At 40.4% G+C, this 24,134-nt stretch overlaps 1 protein-coding gene across 8 annotated transcripts in view; it reads left to right on the top strand.

Moving 5' to 3' along the window:
- The window catches only part of CPEB3 (cytoplasmic polyadenylation element binding protein 3), a 178,237-nt gene that overhangs the window by 126,827 nt on the left and 27,276 nt on the right, over positions 1 to 24,134 (top strand). For all 8 annotated transcript variants that reach the window (XM_049696525.1, XM_049696524.1, XM_049696522.1 and 5 more), the window contains 2 exons: positions 4,911 to 5,029; positions 17,687 to 17,801. In XM_049696525.1, the coding sequence (XP_049552482.1) occupies positions 4,911 to 5,029; positions 17,687 to 17,801 (234 nt within the window). The remainder of the gene's footprint in view (positions 1 to 4,910; positions 5,030 to 17,686; positions 17,802 to 24,134) is intronic.

The raw sequence follows: 24,134 nt of genomic DNA, 5'->3' as shown, positions 1-24,134 counted from the left end.
CTGAGGTATCCCTTAACCTCTCAGAGCTTCAGTTTCCTCATCTGTAAAATGGTAATAATAACAACTGTATTTACCTCATAGAATTACTGTGAGGTAAAGTGTTTATTATTGGCAAAGTGCGTCACACATTGTAAGCACTTAGTAACTGGTGTTTGTGGTGGTGAAGTTGGTGGTGACTGTTTTTTGTACTAGGGATCAAGTATAAAAAAATTATAACATGAAAACTTATGTATTTAAGAGCTCAGGAAGCTTTGTTTTTGAAAGGTAGCCAAGAACATTTTGGAGGTTGTTATACTCAATGTGTTTTGGGTATTAAGAGGAAAAAAATCTTTAATTAAATTTATCCTTCAAAAACTTGGTCAAATAAAATGGAATTATCCCAGTTAAGTCCCCTCTCTCACTCCATACCTCTTTACCCCAGAGAAGTACATTGGTCAGTTCAGGCTTGTCCAAAAATCCCTCACTGTTCTACCTTTCCTTCCCAACCTATTTGGCACCAGTGGGAAAGCAAGCAGCTTCCTGCTCTGCCCATAATCCAGGGTGGTGATGGTGACCATGCCAAGAGTTCCTACTGCTTCCCCAGAGCCCCTGTTTCCACCTACAGACTGGCTCTGAGTTGAGGGCCTCCCATAGCTCACCACACTTCTTAGGTACTTGGGTAAGAAGGTCACCATTTCTGAAACTTGAGTTTTTATAATCCTGTTATCTCTTGGCTGGCTCAGAGGGCAAGGGAAAACAGAGGGAGTTTATAACTTTTGGGCCAAGTTTTTTTTATACCTTTCAAACGAACAGAAGAACCTGCCATCATAGTGACAGTTTGAGGAGCTTGATTTATAGGTATAATAGGCTTTTATTTAAAGAGTGTATGAAAATCAGCAAATAGTACCACATTGGATGATTCTCTCTCCTAATAGAACTTGCTAATGATATATGAAAGCAAATATTGTCACTTTATTGATTGTTTACAGTAATATTTATTTAGCCTGTCATTCAAAAACTGTTTTCCTTTAGTATCTAGATTCCTTCCCTTTATTCACCAAATGCTCGCAAATGCAAAGAAGAAAGTATCTCATTAATCTGAACTCTAATTTTTATAATGAGACCATATGCAAAATAATTTAATTTTACATTATCACAAAAAATAACTGAAAATGCAGTAGAAGAAAAATTGACACTTGCACGATATCCTAGTTTTCAAAGCACTTTATATATATTATCTCACAGCCTTCATCTCCATAGGATAATCTTCATTTTATAGATAAAAGAGCCAAGACTCAGAAACTTTTTTTTTTTAAGTTTTATTGGAGTAGAGTTGACTTACAATGTTCTGTTAGTTTCTGCTGTACAGAAAAGTGAATCAGTTATACATATACATATATCCACTCCTTTTTACATTCTTTTCCCATGTAGGCCATTGAGACTCAGAAACTTTAACATTCAAGTCCATGATTCCACCACTTACTGGGTGATAGAACAATCACCATCAAACAAGTCGCTTAATCACTCTTGATGTTTCTTTAACTGTAAAACAGAATTTAAAATAGTGACTATCTCAGAGTGTGTGTGAAGATGAAACGAGTTAATACACATAAGGCACTTAGAAACAGTGCCTGGTGCATAGTAGATGCTCAATAAATGTTAGCTGTTAGCTGTTATTACTACACAGCCAATAAGTGTTAGGACTAGGACCCAAATCCAGGCATTTTGACTCCTAGTCCAGAACTCTTTCTGTAGGACCATGTGGAATTTGCCTTTTAGTAAATCATTGATTTAATGTCCATCTCACGTTGACCTTGTTATTCTTTTTTTTTTTTTTTTTTTTTGCGGTACGCGGGCCTCTCACTGTTGTGGCCTCTCCTATTGCGGAGCACAGGCTCCGGACACGCAGGCTCAGCGGCCATGGCTCACGGGCCTAGCCGCTCCGCGGCATGTGGGATCTTCCCGGACCGGGGCACGAACCTGCGTCCCCTGCATCGGCAGGCGGACTCTCAACCACTGCACCACCAGAGAAGCCCAGACCTTGTTATTCTTGAAGGGACCTTTTTCTACTTTGTTTACTTTGACCTCGAATTTCTGAAGATCAAAAGGGAAATGTGTTTGAAGTTTTCTTCCTTCCTGATTTTTTTTTTTAATCCTCCGATTTCTGTTGTTATCTGGGTTTGGTTGACCTTGAGATATCAGAAGGTGTTTTAGTAGGTGAACGTATCATGAAGTTGTTTTCATGGGTGTGTTGGGGTCTCTGGTGAATTTTGTTTTGGTTGAAAGGCCTGAGGTAGGAGGCAGGGTTGAAGGAAATGGCTGGACTTGAGTTACACCCCTTATCTGTGGTGCTAAGAGAATGTTGTTGTTACTGAGAGTAGCAGCTTGCTGATCAGGGAGGAGAGATGATTTGTTGTAAAAGAGCCATTCTGAAGAAATTGGCCCATTCCCTGGGAAAGGAAAAGAAGTTGTAGGTATTTTCCTTGGTAATAATATTTGTAGCAGGCTTTTGCTTGTGACTCCCAGTTGTTTTTACTCTGTCTATTGCCAGTGTTGTCATTTATGGCTGTGAGACAGGCCTGGGTGAAAAATCTGTGTGATTTTGTGGTAGCTATTCAGCTGCTATGGGGAGACACCCTCCCTTTCCTCTGATGCCCAAGTTGAACACAGTGTGGGATTTGGTGTGGAAGATTGTAAGAGGTGGGCAGCAATGTGCAGGAAAGGTGCAGCCAGCTCGGTGGCCTTGCAGAGGCAAGGAGCTAGAGAGAACCCCAGCTCACTGAGCTGCCCCGTCCCCAGGCCTTTTTGATGTGCCTGCGCGTACTGTACACAGACAGGGTCCTCTCCGAGAGCAAGATATTCAGCACGCCTCTGAGGACCTTTGTGGAAGATTTGCACCAAGATTTAACTTGGTGAGGCAGGAGGTTTGAGAGGACATGCTGAGACCTCCTCTTTGTGATCTTTGCGTTTTTTAACTCACTGACCTCTAATATTCTCTTTGGCAAGTGTAATTAATGTTCTCACATTAAATGAAAACATTGAACTTTTAATAGATTCGCTGGGGCTTGGTAATCATTTGATACTATTTCGAAAAGAGAGGGGGTATGAAGAAATGATGTATTATCCTTTCTAGTTTTGCAGTTAAGTTTTATTGTTCTTGCCTGGCCATCTGCTGAATCCTTTGACCCATCTAGCCTGGGAGCAAAGCCCAGAAAACAGCTCTGGGTCCTGCCATGTAGGCAGCCTCCATCTTGTAGCTCCATACCCATTCCTGTGGGCGTGGTGCTTTCCCCTTCGTATTGGCTTCTGCCTGTTGCATTGGCCACTCCTGGTGTGCTACATAATGATTGATCTTTTTCCTACTCTGTTTGCTTGGATGCTCTGTATAGTAGATGAGGAGTTGGGGAAAAGGATAAAGAGTACCCATTATTCACTGTCCACTGCCACTGTCATCACGTGCTGCCCAGGACTCCAGAGAGCTTTGCTTCTAGGCCAGTTGATTAGCATCTTTGTTTGATGTGTGAGAAGCTTCTGAACACGGGGGTTCTTATCCTTCTTCACCACTCACATCTTTCTGGCACACAGTGCGCCAGAGGAGAGTCTTATTGGTGATGATTTCCTTTGAGGTCAGTAGCAGGACTGGGAGTGGAGGTGACAGCTGAGAGACTTAGCAAAGCTGAAGGGATTGTAGAGAGGTTGAACAGCTGAATACTCAGGTTTAGACTAGCTCATCATGGGCCTTTGCTCAGCTGCCATTCATGAATGCCAGTGTAGCAGCAAGTGCCACAGTTGGCCCCTTGAACATCTATTGTCCTCTTTGACGTCTTTGCTGATTCTCTCAAGTCAGATTCCTTGCTTGTCTGGGTTCCCATAGTACTTCTTATTTCTGTTTATCTCCCTCAGCTTTGTAGCAAGAAGTTAATTGTCTAAAAGCCTGTTTCTTCTATCATATAAGTCTCTGGACAGCTGGAACCTAGTCTCGTTCATCTCAATTTTCCTCATAATCCATAGATTGTGTCTCGTTTGTAACAGTTGCTCGGTAAATCTTACTGAATTGAACTGAACAAAGCTGGCTGTGTCCATGGACATCCTGCAGCTCGTGTCCACATTCACAGATCATGTATTCAGCCGTGAGACAGGAGAATATCCTTGAAGAAACAGAGCATCACCATCAGATATAACATATAAAGACACATTAGCCTATTGTTGAGCTTTTTTTTTGACAACTTTTGTTGAGATATAATTCACAGTTCACCCATTTAAAATGTACGGTTCAGTGGTTTCCAGTATGTTCACAGTTGTGCAATCACCACCACAGTCAATTTTAGAAGATTTTCATCATCCCCAAAAGAAACACTGTACCTATTCCCTCCACTCCCCCAGCCCTAGGCAACCACTAATCTATTTTTTGTCTCTCTAGATTTGCCTATTCTGGACATTCCATATAATATGCGGTATTTTGTGCCTGGCTCCTTTCAGTTAGCATAATGTTTTCAGGGTACATCCATGTTGCAGCATGTGTCAAGCCTAGAGCTTGGTGGAAGTTGGAGGGCAGGTGATGCTTGTTTCCTGAGCCGCTGTGGCTCAGGCCATTGGTGAGTCTGCCTGCTCTCATTAAAGATGACCAAACCTATTTAATGGAAATTCCATAGATGTGTTCTGAACTTGCCCCCCTGAGTAATTATGGAAATTAATCAAAGTAAAGTCTATAAGTACCTAATACAGTGCCTGTAATACCCAATACAAGGTAAAGTCTATGAGTACCTAACACATGAGGGTCTCAATGACTCTTACTTCCCTGTGTCCCACTTCAAGTTCTTAGATTTTAGTAAGAATTTGCCAAAGTGAAACAATAGGTAAATTTTTAATTGGTACTTTGAGTTTAATTTACTGATTCCTCCCCCCACCCTTTTGTTTTTGTTCTCCCCAAGGCTATGCCTTTCTGCTGTTCCAGGAGGAGAGCTCAGTGCAAGCTTTGATAGATGCCTGCCTAGAAGAAGATGGGAAACTGTACCTGTGCGTGTCAAGCCCCACCATCAAGGATAAACCGGTGAGTAATATGCAGCCAGCTGTTGCTTTTCCAGAGCACGTATGCAATTGGAATAGCTGATCGCCTTTTCCTTGTCATGGGAATGCTGAAACTAGGATCCTCTTACCCGGGGTGACCTTGCTATGCAATAGAGCTGGACTGCTGTTGATGGGAAGCTAATAACAAATTACTCAGTATTTTGCTTTATACCTTTGGGACCACATGTAAACAAATGTGCCCTTGTCTTTCACTTTACGGCTCTTTTATGCTAATTCCTATTCAGAAACTCTGAATTGAAGTAAATAATGCTCTTAGTGGTTTTGGCAGCTGGTTTCTGTCATTATTTCAGATCAAGGGCAGGAGTAATTTATTTATTTATTTTAAAAAAGATCATAATCATCAACGTTTATATGCTTCTGAATGCAAGGCATTGTGCTGGGTGGTACCCATAGCTGGCTAAATAGCGCCTTCTGGGCCAGGAGCTTATAATCTAAAATGGGATAACTTCAAATAGGGCAGCGGAGGGGAAGGACAGAGAACATGGACCCAAAATCATAGATAATGTACACTTCTACAGAATTTGTAGTTAAGTTTGTAGTTTCTGAGCCAAAGAGTGTAAGTCACTGTAACAGAAGGAAGACCGCTTCCTTTCTCCTGGCAGAGGGGCTATCAGTGGAGAAGGGGCAAGACTGTTTAGAGCAGAAGAAAAAACTTGGTTAACATGGCAGAAGTAAAGATCCTTAGGAGGTTGGGAGGGCGGTGAGTTTGTGTGTCAAGACTTGGTGCTAGGGGTGGGAAATAGAGTAAAAAATAGTGGTGTGGACTAAGGGACCAAGGCAGGTATCTGCCATGGGGCCGAAAGCACCCCCTTACACCAGAGGTGCTGGGCTTGGTTGACAGCCAGGTTTATTCTCAGAAATGTGTATGCGGAAAGAGTCGTGGTCAGATGTAAAGTTCCCAGTTTGAGTCTTGACTCTAGCATTTAAATATCTACTTGACTCTGAATAAGTCACATAATCCTTGCTGCAACTTGGCTTCCTCACCTATAAAATGGGAAGAAAAATGGTGCCTCTCTGGGATGTTGAGAGGCTCAGATAAGAACAAAATGAATGTGAAAGCGTTTGGTGAGGTCGGGTACTTGCACAAGTGGTGCTGTTAGTTCTACATAGTGCTAGAGGATTCAGGAGAGCAGGGTTAGAGCTTATCTACCTAGTAACATATTTTGAAAAGAATGGTGACATCTAGAACAGGGTTTACAATTGGTTGCAAAAAAATGATGCTGGGACTTGGCCACCCATAAGTGGGAGATTACAGTATGTAAAGCAGAAGAGGGAGTTACTGAAGAATGGGGATCCTGAGTCGTGGTACAATAATTGATGCAGAGGAAGAGGCAAGGATTTTAGCAAGTTTGAAAGTATCACTATAATTTTTCAATATCTGGGGCTATTGCCCAATTTTTATAACAACAGTTAACAGCATTGGATAGGGTAGCTATACAGGTAGCTGTATAGGAAAACAGTAGAAAATAGCAGGCTGGGGAAAAGAGTAAGGAGCCTTTGTTAACCTTCGTCTTAATTTAAACAATGTAGAGAGGCTGTGTGTTAAGAGGGAGACATGGGGACTGACTAGAATGGGAGTGTACAGTGTTTCCTCTGAAAAAAATAATAAGAAAGCTGCAATAACTTCTAAATCTCTTTGGAGTAATATGAAATTAGACAGACTGAGCCCAGTTTGGCAGGGTCAGATATCAGAGGAAAATGGTCAACCTCCAGAGAGTTTCTGCCACTGACACATCAGTGGGAGTGGGAGTGAGCTCAGAAGGGTTAAGGGGGGGTTGGTCATGCACTGCAGGAGAGGATTTGAAATATGTTCGTATCTGTAAAACGACAGAGGGGTAGAGGTACATACTGAGACAGTTACGCCCAGAGTAGATTAAGAAGCTGTTGAATTGAGGGGAGGAGTCTGGAGGTGAGCAGATGGGGCTTGTGTACCTTGGAAGGGCCATGTCACTGGCTATGTGCGAGGAGGTGGGTCATATGTTCCGTCAGGGCAAGCTCACACCAGGGCTGGACGTCTTGTGAGAGGGGATGAGCAGTGGTGGTTGCAGGCGGAGGTGGTATGGAGGCAACACCATTACTGTTGAGTGTTTTCACTCCAAACATGTGTATTACCCTTGGCTTGAAGGACTTTTGAAATTAATTAGTGTAATTATCTGTTTCCGAAATGTTTATAGGGAAACTAACTTTCATTGTTTGTGTTTCTACAAATTTCTGCCTTATTCCAGTTTCCATTTTCTGAGCTCAAGTGAAGCAGTTTTATTGGAGCTTGGTGAATTCTGAATGGTGGCTGCTGATCACGTATTTCTTTGACCCAGGCATACTCAGAATTTCTAGCATAAACAATTGAAATAAAACTTAGGATGGGAAACATAGAAGTCCCCAAATACCTGTAATTCTAATGAACTGGATCCCATTTTGGGTTCTGGCTCTTTTGGCTCCATTTTTGAAACCTCTTTCTTGGCTTCAGCTCCACATCTTCCACTCCCAGCCTCATTTGGTCACACTTCCCTACCAGGTTTCGGTACATTCCACCTCATTTTGGATGCTCCCACAGACAGTGAGAGCTGGGTTGAACATTTGGGAGTAAATGAGGACCTGGGCAATAGGTCAAGGTAAAGTCAGCCTCTAGAGCTCATTCACCAAACCTTCTGAGCTGTGGCTCTTTCTGGCTTTTTCTACTTCTTAGCTTGGCTACCTTCAGGATCTTAGTGCCCTCGTTCTGTTGTTTAGTTCTCTCCAGTCCTCCCAGAATTCCTCCTTGGAAATATACACCATGTTCTAAAGTGACCTCACAGATTTTCTGTCCTTTGCCCTCTCCCTTTCCCCTAAATCAACCCCCCACTCCCTTTGTGTGGATTAGGTCACTCACATGGTTTTCCTAATACAGCGCCTGTAGAAAGGTTCCCTCTCACTTATCCTTTCTAAGATCATGTTTGTTTTTTAACTCAAATGAATCCATACTTAGTGGATTTCAGGTAGTTATATTTTTGGTCAGTGATTACCTTTCATTAGATGACTCCACTATTCTATATATAGGTCTGATCCTGAAAGATGGCAAAAGAAACTGTATTTATGGCCTGATTAATTGACCCCTCAGTCTTTTTTTTAATTTAATTTTTATTGGTGTATAGTTGATTTACAATGTTGTATTGGTTTCAGATGTACAACAAAATGAATCAGTTATACATATACATATATCCACTCTTTTTTTAGATTCTTTTCCCATATAGGCCATTACAGGGTATTGAGTAGAGGACCCCTCAGTCTTAAAGAATGAAAGACAAATTGGCAAGAGTAGGAGTAATTGCAAAGCCTCTAGATCGGTGATTTTTTTTCCCCTTCCTCCAGCAAGAGGAGTTCCATAGCTCAGATGTCCCATGCATCCCAGAGGATAGCTGTGTTCTTGTCCATGCTTCCAGTAAAGCAGGCAGCCATTGTGACAGTGGTCCCTCTTGTTAAGGGAACTCTACTTTTCGAATGTAGAAATAGGCTGAACCTGAAGGTTCAAGACAGCAGACTGATAGATGAGGAAACCTAAGAGGGTCTAACAGATTGAGGGGCTGAAAAGAGTAACCTTGAAAAGGAGGTGAGGAAGGAGATGTTATGGTTCTTAACTTCTAGAACACTTTGGCCAGAGATGTGGGATAGCAAACACCTTGAAAGGAGTATCAGAAAAGTTTCCTAATTCTTCCTCCTTACAATTTATAGCACAATCACAATTTATAAATATTCTAAAACATGACAGATTGACTTTGCTATATATATATTTAAACTGTCTTACCAAACTGAAGTGTCTTATGTAAGGTGAATTCTTTAGGTTATTGCTCAGGTCATCCACTTAAAACTAGAAAGACAAAAATTAAAAAAAAAATGGTGGAAAAAAAGGAAGCTGGAAATAGAGGCTGGTTTAATTATTTAATTTTTAAATCTGTCTAATCTGTCTGTCATTCCAGTGTCTCCTACCCCCATTTATAAATCAGAGGAATCTCTAGCATTTTTCATCACTTTTTTTAGTTACAAAAATAGGCCGATCGTTTTGCCTAGGATTTAAGCTGTCTCCAGCCCACATACAGCTTTTAAAAATGCTGTGCCTTCCTTTCTTCCTTCAAACCACATTTGAGTGCCTACTATGGGCAAGGCTTTAGTATTGGTTACTATGAATCAGAACTTATTTTGAATCAGACATAAAATCCTGTGTTCAAAAACTTAATAATATAATGAGTAGATAAAACAAGTGTATAAATAGACAAATCTGTAGAGCCTGGTGCATAAGAGGTTCTCAGATATTTGTCAAATTAAGAAAAATAATGAACACAGCGAGGTAAGATGTAGATTAAGCACTTTGGACAGTTTATACATACCAGGAGTGATGAAAGAAAGCTTCTTGGATGAAGTGTCATTTAAACGAGGTCTTGAAGGATGAAGAGAGTTTGGAGATTGGCCAGGAGAAGTATCGAGGTGTGGGGGAATAGACATTTTGGAGAAAGGCAACAGTGTGAACACAGAAATGAGAAATTGTGTGGTATGAATGCAGAACACTTAGGATGGAACACAAATATATGAAAGGGAGTAGAGGGAAATTAAATTGGGAAAAACAGGTAGGGGCTTGTAGGGCAGTCTTGATTGATGGCCTCAGTCCTTGGGTTTGTTTTATATTTACTCAAACTCTTTCATTCCCCACCTACTACCTCCTAAGACAATAACTATAATTTTATCTTGGCTCAGTCAAATCTGGTTTTGTGTCATATCCCACCTTGGAAATCTTTAGCACTTCTAATCTTCTTGATTTATTTATTTGTTCCTTGGTCTAAATTCATGCTTTGGACACCTCCCATCATAAGAATTTCTCCAAAGAAAGAATTCCTTCTTTAAAATGAGAAAAGTACCTCCTATTCATAATAAGTCTTATTTTTGTTTCTCCATGCATCTCTGATTTTGCAAATGGGTCCAGAGTTTCTTAGTGCTTGAGTCTTTGGAAGCTGTTATTCCTTTCTAGGGAGGTCTAAAAGATGCTGCAGTTTCAGTGTACAAAATGGTAACCAGGGGGCAAAATAGCCAATACCATCCCCTAATGGATCATAGTCCGTGTTTTCCAAAGTGTGTTCTGAAGAACGCTTGTCTCATCAAACACTGGTCTCTTGAGAGGATCATTGACAGAACGTTTGCTCTTAATAATAATAGGTGTACCTTATTGAGCACTTACTTTGTACATTTTATATCCACTTTCTCCTTTAATTAAAGATTCCATAGCCAAGAACATTTGGGAAACATTGATATATTAAAGTTCTGAGGAGTTTTGCAATAAATAAATGTGTGTAATATTGTTTAATCCAGCATATTATATACCTCTTTGGGGATTAAACTTGTGAAGATTCTGGTAGAATTAGTATTTCATGAAGCTCACTCAAAGAATAGGCTTCTTCCCAGGAAAAACTTAGGTAACGTGAACTTTTATGTGTACATTCCTCTCAAGAGTTTGAGTGATCGGCATGCCAGTGACAACATCCTTGCCCTAGCGCCATGGAACTGAAAATACACATTTATGTAGACATTGGACAAAATTGTCTGGCTGCAACGCAAGAGTGCCTGAGGCTATGAACCTAGAAGTTAAAATAGCCAGTTTCATTGCCAAATCATATTTGAGCTTTTCTAACTGCTAGTTTTGTTTAGTAGCTTTGAGAAGAGTCTATGGGTCATTTCTTAATGTGTTGAAAATGGGCCAAATGAGATTGGAAAGAAGAGAGAGGTTAATCATTCACAAATAAAAATGCATTTTGACTTTTCCAGGAGACTCTTGAGAAGCAGAGCTGGTGGCCAGTAGCCTGGAGGACAGGGAGCCTTTCAGGCACACAGCATCATTGCAGTGGAAAGAGTGTCTATAGACTTGGGGTCAGATAAACCTGGGTTTCAGTCCTGAGTTGCTGTCATACTTCTGAGTCTGAGTTTCCTTGTTTTTAAAGTAGAGATAATTTTTACAGCATAACAGTTATGGTGAGTTTAAATGTGACAGTGTATGTAAAATGCCTAGCACAGTGGTGCAGTGTAGGTGCTCAAAACTGCTAGTTTCTTCTTTCTTTCAAAAGGGAATCATCTATCTCGCTTATACTTTCTAAGTGACGCGGGAATATCAGAAGTGATGACGAGCACTAGATGATTCTGATCACCGCGTGCGTCACCTAGTGGCATCAGAAATTTGCACTGATTAGGCCCAAGCCCTGGCGTACCCACTGGTGACCAGACAGTGTATTTCCATGCCTCTAGAAGGTAGCTTTCAGTGGAGTGAGGAGAGTGATTGGGGAGCTATAGAGGGGCAGCTGCTGGACAAGTTCTTACAGCAACACTGTCTGCCCCTCGGGAAAACCTTCGTTAATTCACCAGCATGCTGAGGAGCACAGAGCACTCACTAAGGGTTGAGTGCTGTGCTGGGCAGTTGGGACCCACACAGAGATATGGTCTCAGCCTTAGAGGCCCCCAGAGTCCAATGGAGGGAAATAGCCAAGTGAATAATAGTAAGTGGAGTAAGGAGTCACAGGTGCTATGATGGAAGCATTATAGACGGTAGTTGATGTGGGGTGGCTCAAAAGCAAAGTGGTCAGGTGTTCTTGAGGGAGTCTGGAAAGCCTTTGGAGGGAAGATGTTTCTTTGAATCTTACGGTTGTAAGTACGGGTATTAATCATAGCATCTAATTGATAATGGCTTTATTATATCAAGCATAGAGCAAGGATGTACATCACTATTTTCGGGGTACAGTTTATGCATGCTCTGTTTTTGTACTGGGTGCCCTTATGAAACAGTATACAGAGTGTTGTTTGAATTGTTCAACAGTAACTGAAGTTCCCAGTGGGGCTGTAAGCCTGTGGTTTCCATACATCAGGCTGTGTAGCCTGGTGCGGATGGCAGCAATTTCCTTTTTGTACCTGCACTGTTTCTTGATGCTGGTGGTGGGTGTGGAGCATCCTGGGAGAGTGTAAGAGAATTTCCCAGGGTTACTTTCGGCTTCCTGTCTAAGAAGAATCCAGGCTATTTTGCTGAGGTTCTTTGGGGCCTGTGATCTACTGGTATCTGAGGAATAGTCTTAGTGTGACAGTGAGAGCTTTTTGCTTTGAGTCCCAGTGGAGTTCTGCCTGGAGGCCCCAGAGCTGCCCAGGGTACAGAAGTCTCATCAAGGCCAGTGCCTCTGAGCAGCTGTTAAGTTTCTTTCTGGCCACTTACCGCAGAAGGTACAGGGAGGGCATCTTCTTATCCTCTCTATTGGGTGGAGGGCAGCATTTGAGAATCACAGGTAGCATCTAAACTCCACAAAGGTGGCTGAGCGTTTGTTCGGGAGCTATGTGTTGAAAATTAGGTTGACATGAGATACCAAATGTGAATATACTTTGAAGAGTCCAAAGCACAGTTATTGCTGTTACGGCTGTTAGTTTTGGTGGTTATAATAATAAAACAACCCCTTACACGTGGAAGAGAGAAAGATGCCTCACAAACCACAAACTAGTTTATTTGTGATACTGTGGGGCACTCCAGTCATTCTGTGAGGTCTGTGATTCTTAAAATAGAATTGCTGACAGCTGGGGTGGGTCTGAGTTCATTACCACTGCAGCTGAGCTGTTGCAGCTGTATCAGCGGACCTAGGTTTAGCTGACTCATCCTGGTTGTCGGAAGAGCCGGGATGCTGCTGCTTACTGGGGAGAGCAGTCCTGATGGTTCTGCACTATTGTTTTTCTGATTCATGTACATTGAAAGGATTGTAGGATTAGGGAGAGAAAAATGGAGACTTTTTCCTGAAGAGCTTGAGTAGGAGTTTGAAGAGTGTTGAAAAGAGGAAAAAGGAAATGGGGTGGGGTTGGGGCGATGCTGAGCTATGAGCTTTATGGATACTTTGTGGGAAAGAGATCAGATGGCAGGGAAGGGGGATTTGGTCAGGTGATTTCCTGAACTAGCCACCAGATTGCACTGTTGACTCTGAACAGTTTGGTTGCTTTTTGGAGCTGCTTTGAGCCCAACAAATGAAAAGGAAGGCACTGTGCAGTAGACCCTTCACGTGGTAGATGTTTGTAACCTAAGGAGAGCACCAGACCACATATAGGGTGAGATGTTTAAAATGAGCTCAAGATAACATTATTTACTGGTAGATAATGTCTAAATTCTAAATAGTGGTCTAAACTGAGAGAATGCTAGAGCTATAGGGAGATTTGGTCATGTTCAGAAACTTGAAGTCCTAAGGCTTGTGTTTAAAACTGTTCTTACTAAAACTGTATGTTTTCTCTTATGCTGTTATTAAAGATACAATAAAAATGCATTTTATATTTAATTTTAACTTAGAGGCTTTTGCAAATTTTCAGTGAAATTGTCTTTTTAGGAAATGATGTTATCTTGAAGCATCCTGTCAAAATAAGTTACCTCTATTGCATTTCTTAAATTTTTTTCCTAGAAATTAGCCTAATCCTATCCCTATTAATGACTTTCAGTTTCAACCAGGATGAAATTTTAGTTAACTCTTTGAGAGCAATAGCAGGAAATAAGTGAGGAAAAGGCCTTGATTGGAGTGAAATTTCTATGATGTTTTGTTCAATTAGTTCAACCTTATTATTGCCATATTTTGATACATACTAAGAGTAAGATATAATAGGGCAGTATTACCCAAAGTGTGGATATGAATAGGTGTTACGCAAAAAAATAGGTTCCGTGGAAGTAATTTTGGAAATGCTGGCTTAAACAACATTCGAATAGATTCATTTCCTGTAGAACTTCTTAGAGCCTTTAATTAATATACACCAGTGTCTGCTGTGAAGCTCCAAGAAGGAAGTTTATAACTTTTTCCTAAACACTGCTTTTAGGAAACACAACCCTAGGAATCTACACTTCACAGAACACACTTTGGGAAACCTTGAAAAGGAAAATCAGTGCTTTTAGTACTAACTGTTGCTATTACATATTAATGTTATGTTCTTTTAGATTTCTTGACGGCTGTTGAAGTCACTTTATGGTATAAATTGGTATATTTATACTACCAAGCTTTATGTTTGGTTTTTGCCTTTATCCTTAAAGAGATTTTGCCTTTGGAGATAAGCAGTTATACAAAGCCAATTATTAATTAAGGAGATAAAAATTTAGAAGACAAATAATTCAGCTAAAAGTAGGTTTATGGTCCTGACCAGAACTTCCACAGGAATACATGCTTAAAAAAGAAACTAAAGAAAAACCATTTTTTAATTTTGTCTCGTAAGTGTTTATGCAATAAAACATTCCATTGTGAGGAGCTGTGTGGTAACTAAACCTTTCTAACCAGAGATCACAGACTGGGGCCCACAGGATAGATCTGGCCTGCAGATAGTTTTGTCTAGCGTGTACAAGTGACTTTATACATTTGAATTAGTTCCCAGCATTCAAAAATCTTGAAGTTTCATGTAAAAATCTGAATTTCTAGCTACTTTTGAGAAATGGAAAAGTCTGACAACACATTCACAAATGATAACTTCTAGCTGGAGCTGAGAGGTGTCTGCTTCCTTTAAAAAGAGTGGTTTAACACTGCTGTATTTAAAATAGGTAACCAACAAGAACCTGCTGTATAGCACAGGGAGCTCTGCTCAGTATTCTGTAATAACCTAAATGGGAAAAGAATTTGAAAAAGAATAGATACATGTATATGTGTAACTAAATCACTTTGCTGTACACCTGAAACTAACACAACATTGTTAATCAACTATGCTCCAATAGAAAATAAAAATTTAAAAAAATAAATAAAAGGAGTGGTTTACTCCATTGTGTCACTGCCTGCCTACTAACCAGTTGTCCTGGTAGCTTGACATGTTTATGCTGCCTGTCTGGCCCTACAGACATTTGTTTTTGTGTATCCGGTCATGGCATGGCCAAAGGGCTAGTGGGTGCCCCCTCCCAGATAGCCTCTTCCTAGGGTCACCTTTGTAATCAAATGTGGTCAGGTTTCTTCAGGAGGCAGTGTTGAAACCATGTCAGGCTCATTTAAGGTAATCTTCACCATTCTTCACCTTATCCTTGTCCTTAGGATGTTGTGGCTTTTACTGCCCAGTATAGCCTATTTGACAACATCCTGCAAGAGTTGTTACACACACACACACACACACACACACACACACACAGAGTAATCCCTATGTATGTAAAAGCTGTTTTGCCAGGGGAAGTTTATGTTGAGTTAGGACAGAGATCTAATTTCATCCTTTCTCAAAAATTATTAAACAAATAAACATAATTAAAAAAAACAGTTCTTTTACTTATATTCTACCCCTTCTACAAAATATCTGAATCAGCTTATAAAGTATGGGATTAAAAGAGTAGAGAAACACGTATATATATTTTTTTCGAAGAGTAAGTCAGAAAGATAGAACATGGATATTAGACCCTGAGAATAAACCTTAGAAGATGGAGAACATGCCTGTATGAGAATGGTCTTATATTTCAGAGAGAAACCAGAGTGTGAATGGAACTTCTCAGTGCAAACAGTACCACAGTATTACTTTCTGCTTAGCTTTTAGAGTGTACTGATGTTGGCCTGTGTTGACATTTCTCTGAATCTGCAGTGGTGTGAGCTCTGAGGAGCTGTTCTGTGGTGGCAGCTGGGAAATGTGGGTTTTGTGAATAGGATTAATCATTACTGTCTCCCTAGTCCTCTTCCTGTATTTTTACCAAGAATAGGGTAAGGGAATGGGTTGTGTGTGATGTAATGAAGGGGGGTGGGGAGGGTGTCAGAGGGAAGAAGAGGCAGCAATGGAGACCCTCAACAGGCAGGTTTGAGATCGTCTGCAGAGTTCTTTTGAGCAGCAGTAACCTCCAGCTATCGTACAAGGCTGCATTTTCTGTACTTTTGATTAAATGAAACCAGAACACTATGGATACTACACAGGAATTGTTTTCATTTGTGAGCCATATGAGCAAACTCAGTTATCATAAAGTTAATGGAATTACCTGGTCCTGAAGCTGCCTTAACTACTTAATAAAGGATGAGACTAGAAGAAGAGGGGGCTCTGTGTAGAAAAAGATTTGCCCTACTTTTTTTTTTTTTTTTTTTTTTTGGTGACGTTAGAATCCTTTTTCTTAGTGTCAGGACATTGTGTTTTTAATTAAAAATTAATAATGGGCCCTCATGAAGGCATTTGAAAGTGCTGTTTTATGGTATTGGTGAATCTGCCTTTGTGGTAAATGTCAAGGGAACAATAATTTAGTCAAACAGACCAAATTTTACAAGGAAAGAACTGGATTTTTTTTTTAAGTGATAAAGGTAGAGCAGATGCCTGAGTGTTAACAGAATTACAAACAGGTCCAAGGTTTTAGGGTCTAGGGAAGAAGTGGAGATTTTATGGCTTCTGGCTAACTGGTGAAGGCAACTGTGTCATAAAAGCCCAAAAAGCTGCGGGGCGGGGGGGTACATTTTGTAACAATCATAAGGAACGTGTAGCCTGCTTCTAACTGAGCGATGCCAGTGTTAGAGATGACCCAAGATGTTTTGAAAGTGTAATTGACAGATTTACTACCTTTCAAATAGGAGTACTCCTGGATATAGCCAGGCCACATAAGAAATTATCATATGTGTTTCCTTGCATTGTGTTGTTGATTGAGTAATGGGGCAAAAGAAGAATTTTGTTGATACTAAGAAAATGAAAATTCAGCTGTTTTGTTTCCTATCCTAATCGATGAGGGGAAAGGAGAGGGGTGTTCCTTAAAGACCGACACTATTTTCTCTGCTTCTATACCTGGCCTACTTCCCAGCGTGCATGGCCAGCTGAGCGACTGGTTGGTTTTCAGGCAGTGCTGAAACTGGCCTTTCGGTATGAGAGGGTTTTTTGTGCTTTTTTTGTTTTGTTTTGTTTGGTTATGGATTGAAAGGAATATGCTTTAAGGTTACGATTCTGATGGAATACCTTATTTTCTATGATAATGGTAAAAGAGTGTAAACTATGGGCAGGAAGTCAGAGTCCCAGTGAAGAGACATTACCAGTTAGAAATATGTCATAGAGATTTCTTTTTCTATTCTTTGAAAATTTGCTTCATTTCCTGGGCTTACCTTTATTTAACCAGACTTGTTTAGGAAAATCAGATCAACCAAAAGTCGATAAATCTGTGACCTTCAGGATTTGATATTGCTGGTAATTGTGTGCTAACTTGATAAGTGTTAAACTGTGTTAAATCATATTGCTGAAAGAGAAATGTTTTAATTTTAGGGGGTGATCATTTAAAATCCAGACATATGGATAATTTTTAGAAAATATTCCCAATGTTCCTGTCCCTCTTTAGGTGAGCTCTTAAAAAACTAAGTGCTGTAATGTGACAGGTTATAAACAGTCTAACATGTGTTAAAATTCAAAACCCAGACTCTATCTATAAAAGACTGCCCTTTTTTAAACCACAGGTGGTTTCTGAAGGTTTCATGGTATATGTCTAGAGTGTTGAATCTAATACCTGTAAGTAGATTCCCCAAGAGTTCTATTGGAAGGCACTTAATGCAGATTACATTAACTAATAACTGGATTTTGTTTGGGTTGTATATGTTGTAAAATGCACAAATCAGTGGGTTTGTCTTTAGTCACCTTATTCTCATTTGGGGTTGATGGAAATGAAGTAAGGACCAAGTAAACGACTTTTTTTCAGGTGCAAATTCGACCATGGAACCTAAGTGACAGTGACTTTGTAATGGATGGTTCTCAGCCTTTGGACCCCAGAAAAACTATCTTTGTTGGGGGAGTTCCACGACCCCTTCGAGCTGGTGAGTGGAAATAGTAACACCACAACAACAAAACCAACAACAGAATCCCCAATGTGTTTAGTCTTCAATATTTTCTAGGTTTCTGGTCAGCTATGCACAATCTCCAAAAAGAAGGCTGTCAGGTCAGTTTCACTGAGCTGACCCTTAAATGTTTTCTCCCAAGACATTGTATTTTCTTATGGTACAAGAGTGAATTTCATGAAATTGTTATTTCAGAGGGATGAATTCTAATTAGTGCCTCCCTGTTCAACCAATTATTTTTAAAATAATAACAATACATTTGGCAGTGTGCATTCTTATGCCAGTTAGCATTGTTACGTATGACAGAAAAAGAAGTCATCCCATCAGAAATCTGTCCAGTGCAGCTGTGTGCCCACTTAGTCAGTGAGGAACCAAACCACTGCTAGAAATTGTGTCACTGGGAATCAAACTGAACTTTTCCCAAGTGAAACAGGTTCCTATTTTTTCTTATGTACTTTGAAAAGTGAGGTATGTATTTGAGCATCTTTATTTTGACTTCTTGAAAGCTCCCCTGTTTTTTGTTTTTTAAGTACCTTTCCAACGATGAAATAATTGTGCCTGCTGGGTTGGGCAGAATCATTATTGACTGGGGCATTTGAAGTGATGCTGTGCTGATGACTTCAATATTTAAATCCAAAGACAAATCTAATTGGTTGTGGATTAGTGTGATTGCCCGTGGAATATAATAAAATTATTTGTAAGAACAGAGTTTTCAAAATGCTTAAAATAGTTGAGTTTATTTTTTTTTAAATAAGATGAAAAAATAAGGTAGCTGTTGCCGCTGTAGTAGCAAAAAGGACAGTGTTATCTCTACGTTAGTGTAAGCAAGTAGACTTAGTTCTACTTAAAAAGTAAAAGAAAAAGCAGAGGTCATTAAAATCAAGTTGTGAAACAGAATTGTAAAATGTACCTACAGCTCTTTGGCTCTATGACTTTGGGGACTTCTTAATTCTGAATGTTCCTCAACATTTCTAACATATTTATTCAAATCTCAACTCCAGTCTACTCCTGAAAGATAAGTTTTAGGTCTGTATAAAGATGTATTCGGGGCTTCCCTGGTGGCGCAGTGGTTGGGAGTCCGCCTGCCGATGCGGGAGACGCGGGTTCGGGCCCCGGTCTGGGGGGGTCCCACATGCCGCGGAGCGGCTGTGCCTATGAGCCATGGCCGCTGGGCCTGCGCGTCCGGAGCCTGTGCTCCGCGGCGGGAGAGGCCGCGGCAGTGAGAGGCCCGCGTACCGCAAAAAAAAAAAAAAAAAAAGATGTATTCGTAATTCCATTTTGAAGGACTTTAAAACATATTAATCATGACTGTGGAGTTTGTAATCTTATGGTACTTCAGAAAGTCAAGCATCACTGGGTCTTTTTCTCATTCTCATGGAAAACCTGCCCAGAGAAGGAAAGCAAAACAGCAGAGATGCTTCCCCCTTCATCTGCTGTCAGAAAATAAAGTCTAAGCAGGGCTAACTCGCACGTGAACAGCATTATGAGATGAGGGCCAATGCAGCCCTTTGTTTCTAAACAGCTTGTGCTTTAAAAAAAAAAAAATGTGGGTGGGGGCACTGTGTAATATTCCTGGCTTTTTCTAACTGGTGGTGTGTTTAGGAGTGGAAAGGGAGAAAAGTCCCCTTTGATAGTGTTTTAGCTGCAAATGGATTCTACAAAAATGGACATTCATTGCTAGTATTCTAGCTGTTCTTTTCTGCAACTAAATACAAGCACAAATTAGTTTTAATATCTCAGCCCCTCTCCTTTTTTATCTGGGAATCTGAAAAAAAAAATTTCTGAAAGAAAAGTTCCCACAGTTGTAAAGATAACAGAACTGGCTTTAACCTCTTATGTCTGTTTTTAAGTCACAGACACAATAGTTTATAAACTAAATTCCCTTTTTTATTAGCCACTCTTCATTCTTTCTGTTTAAATCATTTGAAAGGATAGGTGTGGGCCTCTATATCTTTTTCTCTCTATAAATCTTGTGATGATATGTTTTTCACACTGTTCTTATGATCGCACTGACACTGCAAGACAGGAAACCCAAGATGCTAAATTATATTCTTTCTTTAACATTCTGTGTCTATAAGATGCTGCAAGTTCTACGGTTAAACGAGAATTATGTTTAGTTATCTAGTCAGAAATGGGATTTTGTGTTCCCTGCCTAGATAGTACATAATTTGTAAATTTCAAAGTTCTTTTTTCTCTAACGTAAGCTAAATTTTTTTGTTTTAAAATTTTGTTTTTGCCATTATTGGCTAGTAATCTACAGTCACTTGGTCTAATGGCAGTGTTCCCCCATGCCAGCACCTCCTATAAGTGTAGCTAGTTTCTAGAAGGCTAAACAATCTACATTAGCATCTTAGAATTTTACTCTATCCATCCAAGACTTCCAGATTGGAGGCCACGTAATCTAGATGAAAAGAGTTAACATCTGCAGCTTTTATCCCTGTGCATAGAATTAGTTTTCTTTGGAACACACTGAGCTTTGTGGATTGGTGTGTGTCTTGGAATAGAAGACTGTTTTTAAAAGAATTCATTTTGACTTTGCTAGATAATCTTAAATTGAATACAGTGCAGTTCACTTGAATAATAAACGTATTGAGCACGCACTGGGTTACTGGCACTGAGAAAGTGCACATCACGCCACACTGAATGGACATCCCACTATCATGTTGAACAAGTCGTCATCTACAGAATCAAAGATTTCAGAACAGAAGAAAATGAGAAATGTATGAATAGAATACTAACTCAGTTAATTGGATGCTAAATTATACTCCTTAACATAATGATTCTCAAATTTTGGTTTTTAAATACTTCAGGGCATTTTTTATTATTTCCAGGGGTGTCGTGGTTATGAATTCTGAAAAGTCTTAAAACTATTTCAGGCACTATATACAAGATGATCCTAGACTAGATATCAGTGATGAGACTCAACAGGTGACATTTTATGTGTCCAGATTGATTTTCACCTTATCCTGGGCCAAAAATGGTCCTTCAGCACTTTACAGTGACTAAAATGTTATCACTCAAGAATTATTCCTTTGGATCTTGTGAGGCTTTTTATCTTTGACATTTTCCCATTGTAAGACAGGGACCATTATCACTAATAAGTTATTCTAAATATAGTTATCCCACCGAATAGAAGTGCAGAAACACTTCTAAAGAAACAAGGCAACCTGTTTTAAGTGGTATTGTCTTGACTGAGGAGTTTAGGTTGCTCCTTCTGACCTTTTGACAAGCGTGACTTTTAAAACTTCAGGTTGGAAAAAATCAGGGGCCTAGAAAAATTAGCCTGAAAATGGGAAAATATCAGTGGAAAATCTAGATGAGTTTCCCCGAAGTTGGACTGCCTGATTGTTGCCTTCTCTAAGTCAAATAATACACATTTCTACGTCTCTTGTCTCTCCCTTCCATCACTCCTGTCAGTGACAGTGGCAAGCCGAGGATGGTTTGCCTGAAGTCTCCTGGTGTTTCTCCATCTTGCTTTCCTTCCACTCCCCACTTCTCCCCACCCCGACGCTAGGAAAGGCCGTGGGTGGACTCGCCATGCCACCGTGTGGCTAAAGAGTACATATTCTTCAGAGAAGTCAGTACAGGGAAAGGGGTGGTCTGTCTGTCTGGTCTGTCTCTCCTCCCGCTACTACCTGGACGTGCAACAGCATGTTGCCACTCTTCATTCAAGTGTTGTAAGCAGCATGTCTTCCTAAATCTCAGTATGGAGATACAGCTGTTGCGTATCCCTATGACATTGGAACCTCTCCAGACCACATCTCTTTGCTCTGAGAGCAACTAAGTGCCAGCTAAGGGCTTGGGGGTTATGAGGAGACCACCAGGAAAAAGTGGAAAATGAAGGATCTGGTCCCTGTGTTCTTCCCTGGTTTGTAAACGTGAGTGTTCTCTGACTCTAGCTTCTTGGCTTAGACATCTCATTCGGGGGCTGCCTCAGTGATCAAGCTTTGGGACCCATCCACTTCCAATTTTGATCAGGCTTGAAAAACCCTCAGTCTTCCTCTCTAATTAGAGGCATCTGTGAGCTGTTCCTCCACTTTATGACTTCCTTCTGACAGTTTATCTGACCAGGTCCTGCAGAACAGATCAGTCTTGAGTTCCTAGAGCCTACCATTTGCCCATCATCTTTGGGTCTCCCATCTTCCTAACTATTGCTCTGATGATTCTTCCTGTCTTTTTCTCCCCTGCTAATATTCTGTGATGGATCCTGAAATTTCCTTCTCCACCTTCCCCCCTCCCAACTCCCCCCACCTCACTGTTGTGAGGATGGCTTTCTATGGAAATTTTAGGGAAAAAAATTTTTGAGGTAAATATTCAGTAAGGTATGACATACATCTAGAGAACATACATGATGAATTTTTCTAAGAGCATTTATTTCAGACATTCTGCAAACATTCTGGTAGTCCACATGTATTAGGAATCACATCCTGATTTATGATTAAGGAAATAGGAGTATTATAACCATAGCCTTTTTGTTCAGTGAAGTGGTAGCAGGCAGAAATCATCTGTATGTCAAGTTTGTCAGCACTAGAAGCTTTTTCTTTTTTTTTCTTTCTGTCTCTCTTTTTTTTTTTGGCTGCACCATGCAGCATGTAGTATCTTAGTTCCCAGACCAGGGATGGAACTCGCACCCCCTGCAGTGGAAGCACAGAGTCTTAACCGCTGGACCTCCAGGGAAGTCCCCCTGCCAACACCTTTTTTTTTTTTTTTTAACATCTTTATTGGAGTATAGTTGCTTTAGAATGTTGTGTTAGTTTCTGCCGTATAACAAAGTGAACCAGCTATATGTATACATCTATCCCCATATCCACTCCCTCTTGCGTCTTCCTCCCACCCTCCCTATCCCACCCCTCTAGGTCTCACAAAGCACAGAGCTGATCTCCCTGTGCTATGCAGCTGCTTCCCACTAGCTATCTGTTTTACATTTGGTAGTGTATATATGTCAATGCTACTCTCTCACTTCGTCCCAGCTTACCCTTCCCCCTTCCCTTGTCCTCAAGTGCATTCTCTACGTCTGCATCTTTATTCCTGTCCTGCCCCTAGGTTCATGAGAACCTTTTTTTTTTTTTTAAGATTCCATTAGATGTGTTAGCATACGGTATTTGTTTTTCTCTTTCTGACTTACTTCACTCTGTATGACAGACTCTAGGTCCATCCACCTCACTACAAATAACTCAATTTCGTTTCTTTTTATGGCTGAGTAATATTCCATTGTATATATGTGCCACATCTTCTTTAGCCATTCATCTGTCAGTGAACACTTAGGTTGCTTCCATGTCCTGGCTATTGTAAATAGTGCTGCAATGAACATTGTGGACACCTTTTTTTTTTTTTGTAGAATCCTTTTCTTTCACCAAGTCCCAAGTTCAGAATGAGTTGTCTCAGATAAACTCCAGAATTGGCATACTGACTTGATTAACTGCATTGCCCTTAGGCTTAAGGATTTTATAATGTCTGTGTTTGTTTGCTCCTCCTCCAAAAGAGCAAACTCTCACCCACAGCCGATGTCAAAGTTTGCCATATCAGTGGCAGTTTGAGCAACATTAGCATAAAGCCAAAGTAAGACTGGGATGAACTGGTGCTTATGGAGCAGAAACCAGGCCAAGTAAATGTTAAGCAAAGATTTATGAGTAGAGGGAAAAACAACTGCTGGACAAAACTAAACATTTGAGCACTGCTCTTTGCCCAGCAGTGTGCTCAGAGCTCTCATGTATGTTTGATCCTCATGATAACCCTGTGAGGTTATAAGTGGTAGACTTTTCATTGTAGAGATAAGGGAGCAGAGTTCAAAGGGGGTGTAGCCAAGACCACAACACGTGAGAAAATCAAGGTTCAAACTCAGATCTCCAGACTTCAAGTTTGGGGCTCTTTGCACAGAAGGAAGCTGCTTTATCAAGCTGAGATCTGAGATCTGTTGTCTCAGTAACAGCAGTAACAGTCAATCTGGTACCAGCTCGATTTAATCAAGTTAAAACTCTTATCCTTCTTACTTAGTTGGTTGTTCATATCATTTATTTGAAAATATTCTTACCTTCCCAACGTCTCATGCAGGGTGGAAGCTAATGAGCACATTTCCTCCACTAAAGATGTGTGAACTGCTCTCATGAACCAACTCAGCAATCGTAAACCCAAAAAGTCCACCTTCAAGTTGAATTTTCCTTTCTTTCAGAAGTCCAGACCCCTTGTAATCCTGAGGTGCCTTATGCCTCTTTCCTGTCTGCTTTGTTATTTCCAAAGAGGAGAAATGTAGCTTCTAGATTCACAATTTAGAATTGTGTGTAGTATTTCCCTCAGGAATCCTCATTTCTGCTC

The sequence above is a fragment of the Orcinus orca genome, chromosome 14 (genome assembly GCF_937001465.1).
Source record: "Orcinus orca chromosome 14, mOrcOrc1.1, whole genome shotgun sequence".
Lineage (NCBI taxonomy): Eukaryota > Metazoa > Chordata > Mammalia > Artiodactyla > Delphinidae > Orcinus > Orcinus orca.
Note: the sequence above shows the minus strand (reverse complement) of the source record. Positions and strands in the feature narration are given on the sequence as shown.